This window comes from Sander lucioperca, chromosome 20 (assembly GCF_008315115.2).
Source record: "Sander lucioperca isolate FBNREF2018 chromosome 20, SLUC_FBN_1.2, whole genome shotgun sequence".
In the NCBI taxonomy this organism is placed as follows: domain Eukaryota; kingdom Metazoa; phylum Chordata; class Actinopteri; order Perciformes; family Percidae; genus Sander; species Sander lucioperca.
The window spans coordinates 13,999,270-14,013,178 of record NC_050192.1 but is presented as its reverse complement, the minus strand read 5'-3'; the positions used below and the strand labels follow the sequence as shown (position 1 = coordinate 14,013,178).

At 41.3% G+C, this 13,909-nt stretch overlaps 1 protein-coding gene across 5 annotated transcripts in view; it reads right to left on the bottom strand.

The window, feature by feature from the left end:
- Nucleotides 1-1,044: 1,044 nt before the first annotated feature.
- Nucleotides 1,045-13,909, bottom strand: part of dock4b (dedicator of cytokinesis 4b) — a 117,267-nt gene continuing 104,402 nt past the window's right edge. For 2 of the 5 annotated variants that reach the window (XM_031284794.2, XM_031284795.2), the window contains exons 48-53: nucleotides 12,983-13,064; nucleotides 11,661-11,770; nucleotides 9,545-9,617; nucleotides 6,806-6,922; nucleotides 5,961-6,019; nucleotides 1,045-3,339 (exon numbers count right to left, since the gene is read on the bottom strand). In XM_031284794.2, coding sequence (XP_031140654.1) covers nucleotides 2,884-3,339; nucleotides 5,961-6,019; nucleotides 6,806-6,922; nucleotides 9,545-9,617; nucleotides 11,661-11,770; nucleotides 12,983-13,064 — 897 coding nt within the window. In that variant the 3' untranslated portion in view covers nucleotides 1,045-2,883. Of the gene's footprint in view, nucleotides 3,340-5,960; nucleotides 6,023-6,805; nucleotides 6,923-9,544; nucleotides 9,618-11,660; nucleotides 11,771-12,982; nucleotides 13,065-13,909 lie in introns of all 5 variants that reach the window. The other 3 variants (XM_031284796.2, XM_031284797.2, XM_031284798.2) reach the window with 3 other exon arrangements.

Below are 13,909 nucleotides of genomic sequence, written 5' to 3'. Positions count from 1 at the left end.
CATATATAAACTGGACCAACAGATCCCGTTACCCTGGACTGAGGCCAGTGAAGACTATTAGAAGCACTTTTCCGGTGATGGCTGAGTGTTACTGCGCAGCCTCCAACTGAGAGAGACGACGTAAATGTGACGTGAGCAACCTGTCCAGCTGTGCCAAGAGAAATCTCAGTCATTCCCAATCTTGCAGAGACAGAGAGCGTAGGTATATGTAAGGAGATAACATAGGCACAGGCTAAATATTGCTAACTAAAATGCTAGTTAACATTAGTAATTAAACTTAAACAGCTAATGTGAGTCGAAACTGCCTGCGAGCTTCTCCTGTACTATACGGTGATTCCTCTACTATGCGACAGTAAGTCGCGTGGTTATGACACAATCGTTAGCCTATTTTTACAAAAACGTGGAGGTACAAGGTAATGGAGCATTTTATACATTGTTGTGTTTCTTTAGAAATGGACAAATAAAGTCTTTAAACGCTTCAGATGTAAAGTTATTCGCTGTCAAAGTGGCGCCAAAATGAATGGCAGTCAATGGAATGCTAACGGGAGGTGATGGCTTGGTAGCATCAAAATGGCGCCATAGGAGCTACGCGTTCCGGGGTGCGATATTACGAATCCCACTATGGCCACGCCAAGACCCGCCCTTCAATAGCATTCACACACTACTATTGGCCAGGCGTCCATGCCTACATGTACAGGTCCTATCCCCTGACCAATCCCCTAACCCTAACCTTAACCACTCACGGTCAAATGCCTAACCCCAACCAATCGAGCTTCTAACGGCCTTCACTGGTCTCCGTCCAGAGCAACGGGATCTATTGGTCCATTCTTATATACAGTCTATGGTCCTTCCCTAAATCACTTCCTGCTTCCTTCCAGAGTAGGAAGTGAGCCAGTTAATCCATGGGGGTGCATTATCATCTCTTAAGAACTTTTCAGCGCTGAGAAAGTGTTTTGCGTATCTGAAACCTCAATACCACATAAAAGAAGACAACTTCTAAGCCACAAATCTCCAAACTGTCATAGAAATCTGTCAATAAATCCATTTGTATTACATAGGTAGCCGTTTATTGAACTTGTAAATGTGTTAGGTGTCATTATGACCTTAGTTTTTCTACACTCACAAAACCATAAAAGTTTGAACATTTATAATAATTTGCTGCTTCAACATTACATTCAAAGCTGTAAATTGTTATAGCTACATTTTGTTAAAAACACAATATTTACATTAATTGCAATACACAAATTTTATATTTGGTATTCATACATTAATCTCATCATATAATTTACAGGTTCTCAAGTACTGATTAATGTGAATATTTAATCTCAAAAATTCACAACAAATCAAAAAGTAAATTAACCATACAAAAAATGAAAAATACAAACAATACTAAAGCTAACCCTCCCCAGAAAGAAAATGGTGCACGGAATTTAAGATTGATGAATATCTGATGTCTCTTTTTTACAAAACAATGTGAAATGTGCCTGCCACAGAACACTTACTTCACTGCAGCAATGCAATGTGGTTGAACTGAGTAACTATTTATAGGGCAGCAAACTCACGTCCATCTTTTTAATTAAACACAAAGTACATCTCAACTGTACAAATATTTGACAATGATTAGTTTGTAAATATTTCTTCAACAGAGTGTCAGTCCTGTGTTTTAAGGTGACTGCTGACAGTTAAACTCCAATTACTGCTTTGTCAAACAGAGTTCATAATAACAGTACTGGTTGTTATATAGATGATAAAGTCTGGTTTGTGCTTGTCTTGAGTTACATCTGATGTAGATTACAGTTTAATTAGGATTTTTGGGTAAAATCACATTAAAAATTCTTTCTTAAAAATGTCTTTTTAGTTGAGCATTTCCGAGCTTCTTGATTCCAGGTCCTAGTTCAAAAAGGTTTCTTTACAGCACATTGTACATTTTCCTTTGGCACAATACTTGGTAAGCCCCCCCCCAGCCCAAAGATCTGTTGTCATGTACATCATGCAGGAGGGATAGGGTGTGTTCACATAAATGGCAATGGTCAAAGGCAAAGTCCAGCTTCTAAACATGCAATTGCACCAGCGTTTTCCCGTGTGTTTGGTCCAGGCTCGTGATTTCATTGTTAATGGGGGCAATTTTTGGTAAGAGAAAACGGCAGTAGAGTGTGTTGTTAGAAAATCCCACTAAAAACTTTTCTAGATTTACATATAACCAAACTTTATGTTTCACTGCATTAAAATGTAATTTCCGTCAGAATTTGGCTGGCAGGTATTACAACATTTTTTCATTTAATCATAACACTTTTTTTTTAGCATGTTTAACTTTTTTGTACCATTGCTTGTGTGGATATGACTATGGGAACACACCCGTTTCTACTACCCTTCACTGAAATGCATACTCGAGGCCTCTAGCACCTTTTTAGCCACACAGTATACAAATGTACGGAGTCGTTTAAAAAAAAAAAAATAAAACGTGCAAGACTGACAGATAAAAGACTCTGTTTCCAATACTTAAGGCAAAAACAATTCTCATATATACCAATATACATATATTTGAGATTATTACATCTATCAAAACTGTGTTATTCTAGAGTGTTCTGGTAAACATATGTTGCGACTGACCGTGGTGACCTATTATACATACTAGAGCTAAAAGTGCGGAATGACCAAGTCAAAGTCAATGCCCTCTAGTAAATACAAGAAGAAACTTTCATTATTTGACAGTTTCTTCAGTTTTTTTTTTTGACTGCCTGTTAATCTATAGGCCTGTGTCTTTTGATGGAGTGTAGGTCAGGAAGGCTAAACTGAAGATCACAAAAAACAAGTGAGTGCCCAGTAGAAAAGTGCAAAATACGCCAGTGTGTTTCTTCTCCAGACCTGGACCTGAACTAGCACCTATAGCTGGGACACCTTCCTGGGCAGAGGCCTTGGTCTGGGGACTCGAGGGTCGGAGGTTCCGTCCAGCTTCATGCTGCCTGTGCGGAGCTGGTGAGGCTTGGGTGGCAGGGCCGGGGGGTCCGTCTGTGGGGGGATGGAGAGACTGTGGGGCAGCGGCACAGGCCTGCGTGGGTTATTCCTCTCGTACACGCTGTAGGGGGGAGGTGTCTTGTTCTCTCTGCGGATCGGCTCGTCTGAGCTGCTAGAGACAGAGTTTGGCAAGGTGGTGGGAGGAGGCAGCGGGTGGGACGGGTGGTCCCCTGCAGGCAGCTCGGTGCCAGAAGCTTCCGACACGCTGCATCGACTGAGGGAGGAGATGCCACTGCTGTAGCTGCCGGAGAGGACGGGGGAGTTGGAGACCAGGCTGGTGGACTGGCACTCGGTGGGCGAAGGGGTGAAAGGTGGCACTGTAGTCTATAAGAAGAGAAAGAATGAATGGAAAATCATATCAATCATCATCAATCTTTTTTTTTTTTCATGTGGAAAAAATAATAAGCTTTTTTATTGTATAGAGCAGTAGTCTACCACAACCTTTTTTGGCTTCTGCCCTTTTTAAATGAAGCAGCTGAAGATATTCAATTAAAGGAAAAAACAATTGGTAGATTTATTAATAATGAAAATAATGATTAGTCGTAACCCTGGAGCAGTTTGTACTTGTGACCCCTACGTTCTATTAAAGAGTGTTTTTCCTTCTCAGATTGTTCATTTAAAGGAGTTTTAGTGGCTTGAAGTGAAAGTACCTAGCATTTCACAAGAAAGTGAGCGAAAGAGGCAAAAACTTAACGTTTTGAAAAAAAATGTACATAAACAATTATGGAAAGCACCCAACCATATTGTTATTCTGGCTGTAACATGTGTGCTGACACAGCCTTACAGCAACGATAAATACTTAACAAAAAAAAAGAAAAAGGATTCAGTGAACAGATTGAGAGGGCCAGGTTTTTACACTGCATCAACCAGCCCTGTGCGCCGAGATGTAAAAAACACAATATGCCACACTTTCCCCCTCAAAAATCTGATTACTCATCAAAAATGTTTTTCTAAGCAATTACACCATGCTGCCATTATTTCTGCTAAAACCTGATTGGATCTAGTGCAGTAATTGATCAGTAAAGGTTGTATTGTTCATGCTCCACCAGGCACGCACTAAGAGAGGTATCCATTTGGCATGCACGACTGGACAAACCTTTTCACATCTGGGGCGAGCACGATGAAAATCTTTGTATATAATATAGTGCTGAGTTTGTTTGAGAGAACATGGTCAGCCTTCTTAATGTATCTACCCCCATCACATTGGAAGAAAGGGAAGATATGCTTTGGATTGGAATAATCCCTCTAGCCCCTAGGTGAACTACTGGCACACATGGGACCTGGACGGGAACCTATTGAATCCCCCTTTTTTTTTTGGGGAGGACGGAGGATAAGGTGGTAGGTTTTGATTGTGTGGTAAAGGGATACAGAAGCAGGATTTAGGGTGACAGTATTCGGCAATGCAAGGTTATGTGAGCATGGATATTGTTTTATTTATTTATTAATATTTAAAATGTCATTTCTGACAATATAAAGGGCATATTTTGGTTTAATTTCAAATGTAATGGTAAAAAATCATTATAAAATAAAATATATAGTGCTCACACACAATTTACACTCCTGACCCAGTTTCTCCAGAGGGAGGCTTCCACTAAATATCATTTCTACCACTGCAGATGAGTAAGTGCAGCACTGTCAGACTGGCCCCATGTGTTTTCTGCAGGTTCACTACTATCCTGGGGTTTGTGCTCTGGTAATGGGACCCCGGCTGCACTGACTGATGTGTGTGTTCGACGTATGTGCCAGATAATGGGGCCTGCTGGAGGTCCACAGAGGACCCGTCTCTGGCTGTGCTGTGATGGGCAACTTGGTACTTCGCTCCGATACTTCGCTCCAGGCCTCTTCTATTGCCACAGAAGACACACACACACACACACACACACACACACACACACACACACACACACACACACACACACACACACACACACAAATGTGCCAACATACACACACAAATCTGATTGACAGAGCATGCTGAGTGCCAAGCTGTCACTCACACTTTGGTTTCCAGAGATGTTCTCTCTCTCTATTTCTGCCTCACAGACCACACAAACAACCACATTCTTGGTAGTTGTCACATGTAAGAAGAGATCACACCCGCAACCAGGCTGGGAGCTTAGCACTGTTGCTCGTGACAAGCCCGCAAAGAAGATAACAGTTAGCAGCAGACAGACTTTGGTTCACCAGAGTTTCAAAACAACTTTTTAACCCCTCATTAAAAGCTCTCTCATCGCTTAATTAAACTCTACTGGACCTCTCCTGCTTTTGCAGAGTGGTATTAACTACTAAGAGGCTCATTAACAACAAATCAGAGCTCGGAGACAAAGCGCATCAGTTTAACTACAGATAAACATAAAAAACACTTGAGTGCAGAGGTACACATGCTAGGTGAGAGATGCTGAATAAAACATTCAGTACAGCACATGCAGGTCTCATAGCATCAATAGTAAAGGGGAAAAAACATAACCAATATGGTTTAGTCTTTGAAATTTAAATTTACTGACAAGTACATGTAGTAAAGTGGAATAAATCCATCTGGTTTTGCATATTTCTGGCAAGCAGGCCAGGTGACATCCTCTCAGAGCTTGAATTAAAACACAGTGGACAGTTAGCACCTGCCAGGTGTACATTTAGCTAATACGATGAGTGCCCTCCAGCCAGTCCCGTTTTGGGTCCTCTTTGGGACAGCCGTGTCATAAAAACTACAAAATCAGCAGCACTGGAGCAGTTAGCAGCTTCAGTGAGCAGTAGTGCAAAGCTCCCCGGCCTCGGGTTGACACAGAGTAGGATAAAGACCCTGGAGCTGGCCAGTAAAACGTAAGCAGTGCAGGATAAAGGCCCCAAGGATGTCACTAAGCAAGGTCAGGCTGCCTCAGGGAAAGAAAGAGAAACTAAAAAAAAGCCCAAAACTGACAGAAGAAGTGAATGACAAAAACAGAACCAACCTTTTGTGGCGATCTAGACGTGACAGGAGACTGCGACCTCATGTTTTTAGCCGAGGAGCCTGCTGACAACCAGATGAGAGAGAGAGAGAGAGAGAGAGAGAGAGAGAGAGAGAGAGAGAGAGAGAGAGAGAGAGAGAGAGAGAGAGAGAAGAGGGCAAATTCAAATTAGAGGACTGTTCTTCCGTTCACCATGCTGACACAGCCTGAGTCATGCAAACATACACACATGTAGCTGTGTTTGTAGCCAGTGGCTTAAAGCATCAATGAATCAAATATGCGCTGATGTTCTGCAGGTCCTTTTGGCTGCCTTAAGCTGTTTCTACATCCAACAGCTGTTACTGCTCTATGCAATGAGGGTAGAAGGAAAAACACTCCATCTGCTTATTTCGCTGCTGGGCAGTACAATATATCAGAAAGCACTGGGGAATAAGTCAAGTCTGTTGCATCTGTAATTAAGTAAACAACTAAAATATAGTTTGAGTTGATGGTGGAAAAACTGTTGTTGAAATGTAATGACAAGCATTTCTCAGGGGGCTGAAAGGGTAAAATAAAACACGAATCCAGGAATTGATTGAAATTTCAATTGGGATCAACTTTGGGCCCCTAAAAGTCCACAGAGATTTTCAGACTTGTTCTCAGCTCAAATTACACATCTCATACTAGCAAATATCAGCATTTCAAGCCAGTTAGTGAATAAACAGCAGTTGCCATCATGTATGTGTAGGAATTTAGGAGCAGTAAGCCAGAAAACAGTAGCTGAGGAAGGAAGCACCAGGTGTCAAGAGTTAGAGTGGAAAATTAGTTTCATTCTTCATCGGAGAATTCACCACAATCTGCCACTTTACCTGAGTACGGTGGCCTAGGAGGTACAGGAGGGCATAGCAATTTGCCAAAAGAGTCAGAGAAGGATGGAGGGCCCTCTTTGACACTGTCTAGGCTCCAGCTACTGGGTGTGGGTCTCACTTACAGTACACAGAAACATCACAAGTCACTCAACACGTTATGGGATTACACAAGACAACATGGAGAAACACATTTCAGATGGATGGTCTGATAACTGGAAACAAATTAAGAATGATCAGTTGGTTGTAATGTATTAAAAACACAAACTGCAGTGACACACCAAACGTGTGACAGTGCACACATTTCCAGAAATAGAGTGTAGGATGAAGTGCATTATGTTAAAAGGCCCCTAAAACTTCAGCTTGTTACGATGAGCGATGGGATCCAACATGAACATTCTATCTTCTCCCAAACAGCTTTAGGTATTTCACATGACGGATATCTGCGTTTCCCCTTCTCTGTGTTCTACTCATTTTCTTTTTTAAAGTGGGCAGGGCTCAAAAAAGGTGATGTCCCGTACTTGCGTGCACCAATCACAATCAAGCAATATTTGAAGCAGAATCTGATGAAGCCAAGTTTTCAGGAGCTTTAAGCATAACCTACATAGCAGTGATATTCATTTTCTAGCCTGGTATCCTCTTTTGCTCTTATATATTATGCCATGCTTGAGATTTTTATCTAAAGTAGGACCAGTAAGACCTGAGAGTAACATGACTCGGGAGCTCAGAGATGCACAAAAGGGACTCTTTTTTTTGTCCTATTGAGTAAAACAGGTGGCGTCATAATGTCTGCCTCCTGACATTGTTAGAATTCTACTGGACGCACATTGTGGAGTTCAGCGCATTTGGGGTTACACTAAAATGGACTTAAAAGGAATATGAACAGTGCTCGCTGCTATGGCTCACTCTGCAGCCCACGAGAGCACAGTTCAGTGGACATTCATCTGACAAAAGTGTGTATTAGTCAATGAAAATTTAGTCTCATTTTTTGTAATGCATTTTTAATGATTACGTCTTCCCGGAATTCTGAGGCGTGTCTCAATCATCGACGTGTTCCAGCTGTTTGTTCTTGCTTTTTTTCCTTTCTTTTTGTCCTGCCTTTTGTGTGTTTTTCTTAGAGGGACAGGAGATGATTTTAGTCCATAAATGTGTTTATTTAGTTTTGTCATGACACTTTGTATAAATCAGTAATTAGTTCATATTTCCATTATTGTATGTAATAGTTTTTATTCGCTGGCAATATTAAAAAATAATTTCATCAGAGTGCTTTGTTTTGTCACATAAATAGTCAAATAGAAAAGAGAAAAATAATTTTGTTGTTCTTTGCAATGCCACAATTGCACATTTGGTGTGAACACAGGGTAATACAATACAATACAAATGCACCATCAATCCAACACTACATCTGGTAGAAATCTCAGACTGTTCTTCAGGTTTAAAGGTCACATTCAATTAAACTTAAAATCTCTTAAGTAGCCACTTCAAGTCTAGGAGCTACTTTGAGTGCAGACTATTCTATAAAAATAAAATGTAATCAGACACTATTGAAATCCCAGTCAGGGTGATTGGTAAAGTCAGAGTTAATGAAGTTGTGGTAGTCTGATGCCTCTGGACCCTGTTACAGAACAGGCTTCATTTGCATTTAACTGCAAACTAGAGTCAAGGCACAACAACACTACATTCATTATTTGGAGTTATAATTTAAAGTTCAAGGCAGAAGATGTGGCAAACAACACTTTTATACAATCGCAGGTTTTGTGTCAATTATAGCACCTTTCGTCATTGTCATATGCATAAAGGTGTTTATGTCACCATATTGTGGCAGTTCATCTATCTCTCACTGCATTATTTACAGATCACACTCGAATCACATGGAAAGGTGTGTTTTTGTGTGTGAGTCACGAGGAAGCTATCACATCCACGCTCTTCACTCTTTATTTTAAAGGTGTCTCTTCCGCAATCCTCCCTAATTATTTCACAAAGTGTTCGTGAGCAGCACTGATGGATGGAAATACATTCCACGAGTGCATTTTACAGAAAAGCAATCAATTCTCAATTCAGACATATTTTTTCCCAGAAAAATGCGAGAAATATACATCTCTCCTTGACTATGCTGAGCAAAATGACAACCAAGGGGCTTACCTAATAGATATGAATTCATACATATGAATGTCACACACGTCCATCAGCATTGCAGGAATAGTACCCGCCATTTTTACTCTTTTAGGATAACGGAAGATAAAAAACTGTAATCTAGACAGTGTGTAAGGCCCTGACACACCAAGGCGTAGAAGTCGGAGAAAAATGGAGCCCAGCATGTGTGTGTGTGTGTGTGTGTGTGTGTGTGTGAGTAAATGTGTTTGTTTGTGTGTGTCCTGAGGAGCTCCCTGATGCAGCTGTATGAAGACAGATGCCTCCAGTCACTCCGCGGTCAAACTGTCACAAACACTGCATGTCTGGACAGATGACCCCCACCCTGGACGGTGGTGTAAGCGTCAATGAGTAATAGAGAAGATGCCAGTTACTGCTGCAGCAACTATGCATTACTGCGCTAACAGTAAGGAGAACTAAAAATAATTAAATAATAATAAAAAAAAATGCACACTATACTTTGGCATTATTATTCTGCTGGAGGGGATGCCCTGGAAGGTGAGAGTGTATTTTGAGGGTTTCTGAGTGTGGAAAGTCATGAGTGCATGGAAGAGAAGGCTGTAAACGAATATGCTAAACATAGCGTTTTACCTTTGTCTGGTGCTGAGAGGTTGGGGTCACTCCTTGGTAAAGTGGTATCGCCTATCTGATGAGAAGGAGCTCTCTGCACAAAAAAAGAAATAGTCCAAATGACAATGTCAAATATGAACAGCATGAGCCAGTGTATTTGAGAGAACATAGGTAAATGCCAGCTTTAACACAGAGAAGAATGATTGAATATTGGACGGTTAAAATTAATATCAAGGTGTGAAATCTTCCCCTCACAAATTCAGTAGAACAGAACAGAGAAAGAGTGTTGAATGCGTAGTGACCTTTATGTCTACCTGTGGGTGAGCATTCCACATCCATCCTCTAACATATATAAATAATTTCTTTACCCTGTTGCTCTTATTACAGTAAGTCAATCAATATTTCCAATATTCAATGTTAAATTAGCAGCTAATAGATGGTCCTTCACATCTCTCAGGTTGTAATTAATTGTGAGGCCTCCCTACATCTATTCATCTGTAGACTTAAAACAAATCTGTTGATTCAACACATACAAAACAGGTGAACTGTGCCAGTAGCGCTGACCGTAAGAGATGAAAGGCCTTGAAAAAAGGCCTTTTACTGTTCCAGTAACTTTGTCACTGAGGATGGAGTGTGTGATTGCGTTACATACTGCCCTTTAGCTAGAGAAGACACTGCAATATCATGTTCTTGTCGGCTCTTGTTCTTGCTGTACTGGAACGCCTTTAACTGAAAATGAGGCAAAGCTCAACTGCTTCTCCTATTCTCAGCTACAAAAGACCTCATGGCATGTGCCCTCATCTAGGAGGCAATTTTTGCCCATAAAGATATTGTATATAATACATAGGTGACCTTGATTTCTGCCTCAGCATGCACATTATGGGCAGCTGCACAGTCGTGCAAACATGGCTATAATGAGCAAAGTGTCAAAACAAATATAGATTTTGTCAAAATCACACATTTGGAAGACAGGTGGAGCCAAGTAAACACGACTGAAGAGAATGCAACCATCTGTAAGAGCTGCAAGTCAGAGAAAAAAATGAGTGTTCCATTTCTATTACCCTTCTAAGAAAAAAAATAGCACACCCAGCATATGTCCATCGGCTTATAGTATAGAGTGTTTTTCTCATTCTGTATTCATTCAAACTTTTATTATATCCTAAATGTTACTTAATATAGATACAGAGACGGCTCTCAATGCTACAAAACCCATGAGCCTTGGCCACCGTTGCTATGGAGAAGAAGAGCTGTAGTGAATTCAAAACACTATGTTGTTGCAGTTGGGAACAAAATACAACAACATAGTAGCTTAATGTATTATCAGTTTTCCGCTGTCAACAGTGCACATAACAGAATTTTAGGTTGGATTCTGTTATGTGGGAGTCATGGTTAACTTCACCATTTATGCTTTTATGTACAGTTTTGCACTTTCAACTGTTTATCAATGATATTTTATGACCCCATTGTGCATTTTACAGTATGTACTGATGATTCAACTGAGGTACATGCAAGAGCTTCACCTGGGAGTCTTACATTGTCTGGAGAAAATGACCTGGAACAACAACCAGTGGTGCCTGAAATAGCTCGTCCCGATCCATAACTCTGTTGTGATTTTTTGGGTGTGCTTATGCTAAAGGCCTACATGACGCCACACATGGAACGATAACATTTTAATTTTAGTTTGCAAATTAGATTTTTTTTTTTTTTAAGTATCCCATTTCACAAAACGGTTTAGATGCACAGTTAGTTTGTGTGCTTCTATTGCTGGCTTTGCATTAGCAGAGCGAATAATCAGTGCCTCAAGAAACAATGTCTTCATTTTCTTTAAAACATGCTTTCCTAGTACTAGCAGACGTATTTCCTCATTGTTCGGTCACAAAAAGGCCAAAAACTAATTTGTCTGGATCTATTTTTATCCACTTTTTCTTTGCATGCAAATATCTATTTGTTTTAACCTAAGGGGGTGACAATTGCACAAGTTATAGCCGGATCCGATAAATGGCTATATTGTGCCATTCCTTCTGGATATACCACCCACCCACACATGCTGTGTGTGTGTGTGTGTGTGTGTGTGTGTGTGTGTGTGTGTGTGTGTGTGTGTGTGTGTGTGTGTGTGTGTGTGTGTGTGTGTGTTAACCTGTGCAGGGTCCAGAGGGTTGGGGAAGATGGCACTGACCGGTCGCTCTCGTGGAGACAGGCAGGCATTTTCTCTGGAATGCTTGTGTTTCTCTGCCATCTGTGGTGAACCTGAAATGGGCAGTATGAGATGTTAGGCCGAACACACATACACACGCAGGAGCATGTGCAACACATAAGGGACCAAATAGCAGCAAGGTGTTAGACTATTACCCACAAATACTGGCAATCAGGAAAGGCCAATCTCTCTCTTTCTCCCTCCAAGCCTTTCTACCATTCTTTCAGCCTCACTAGCTCTACGACATGATAAATGACCTGCCCCCCCCCCACACACACACACACACACACACACACCATCTTCACTCACAATAACAACAGAGAGAGACACACATGCTAAACCTAGACACACTCCGAGAGAGACATAAAAACACACACACACACACACACACACACACACAAAATACTGGCTCGCACCATTTTTACAGCACTTCCCCTCATCTGTTGTTAGCCACTGTATAGATTTCGATCCATTAGCGAATGTGATAGCACTTGGAAGGCTATCATATGAGTATGAGATACCCATCTCTGGCTCTCATTCAGATAAGACCACACAAGCAATAATTCTCTACAGGCTTTATGGGTAGACAGAGGCCACTTTTATAAGGGCGCCGCCCGCTGCCAGCAGCTTGCCAAAGGGGAGTGTATAAGCTTCCATAAACGTCTTCATATATCCTTACTTTTTATGATGTGGATCAGGCAGGAACACGTTTGCACATTTGAACACGGCGAGATAAGAGGACAGACAGAGAAGGCATTCAAAATTTACATATTCAACACTGTAGAGGAGGCTTGGATGGCCCGGGATGGACTGGAGATTGTATTGAGGTCCAAAAGGGATACGCCACAGAGCTGTAATCATCTCTTACTCTCTCTCGCTCCATGTTTCTTTCAACAGCATTTGTCTCCACATCTCAGCACATTTCATTTCCATCTCAGCTCCTTTTGTATTCCCTCTATTTTTCAGTCACTAACTTTCCATTCAACCCTCTCTCCTCATTGTTGACCCCATCAACCTCTCCTGTTCGTGTTCCCCAGCTAGTCGTCTAACCTCGCTGGCCTCACCAGACAGGACGCTGCAGTGGTTTGAGAGAACATTGTGTCACTGAAAGGTCAAAGGTTCAGCCCCCATGTTCAGTGTGTCCAGCTGAACCTCTGTCTTCTTCCTCTGTGTAAGTCACTCTGAAGTGAATTATCAGCTAAAAGCCAACAGTGTATACCATTGTAAAAAAAAAATTGTGCTTTCTGTAAGAGTGCCTGTCTCACCTCTGGCACTGGAGGGGGCTGAGCTGGTGACATTGGGCGAGGCAGAATGGTTGGAGCTGAGGCTTGAGGTAGACGGACTGGGCTGTAGGTGGGATGATGACAACAACAACAACAACAACATTACTAACATGAACCAGAACATTATACAGTTATCTTTTATATATGAAATAAATACAGTAGCTTAATAATTAACACCTTATATCTTGTGTTAATCTGTATAAAAACAACATGTCATGTTTTTACGGGTGGTTATATGAAAGTGGTATGTATATTATCATCGACAGATGAGACCAGATTAGACATTAGTCATTAAAAGGAATCCATGTTCAATCCATTGCAGAGTCTGCAACTGAAACCTTATATCCCCAGGACAGTGGGGGTTAAAGGCTTAATGCACTTTGTGACTGAAATGTTCTGAAACGTGATGATTTGTACTTGCCCAAAAAATAAAAGCTATGATGTTCAAAAATAATATTGATATTGGTTCAGTCAGATCCCTGACAACGGCCTTTTTTTCTCTCTTTTTCTTTGCTTCCTGTTATTCCAGGCCTGCCAGCAGGTGCGCCAGACAGCTTGCCAGGAGTTGTTGACAGCTTCCTGAATTGGCCAAATCCAGTTTAGATTACTGCCCAACTCCAGGAAGCTGCTTGGACGAACCACACAAAGCACTTTGTCCTTATTTGATATAATCACGACAATTATTAAACCAGCGGAGAGGACGGTTGGAAATAAAGGGACAGAGGAGAAGAGAGATGAGAGTGGAACGGAGTGAGGAGGATTAAAAAATATTGCATGTGAAATCTGTAGGGAGCAGGAGGGCACATGTTGGGATGTGGACTCAATCTACTTACCTTGAAAGCCTTTGTGTGGCTGTGTGGGAAGGCATAAGATTGCATGTATGCATCTATGAGAGAGTGAGGGAGATTA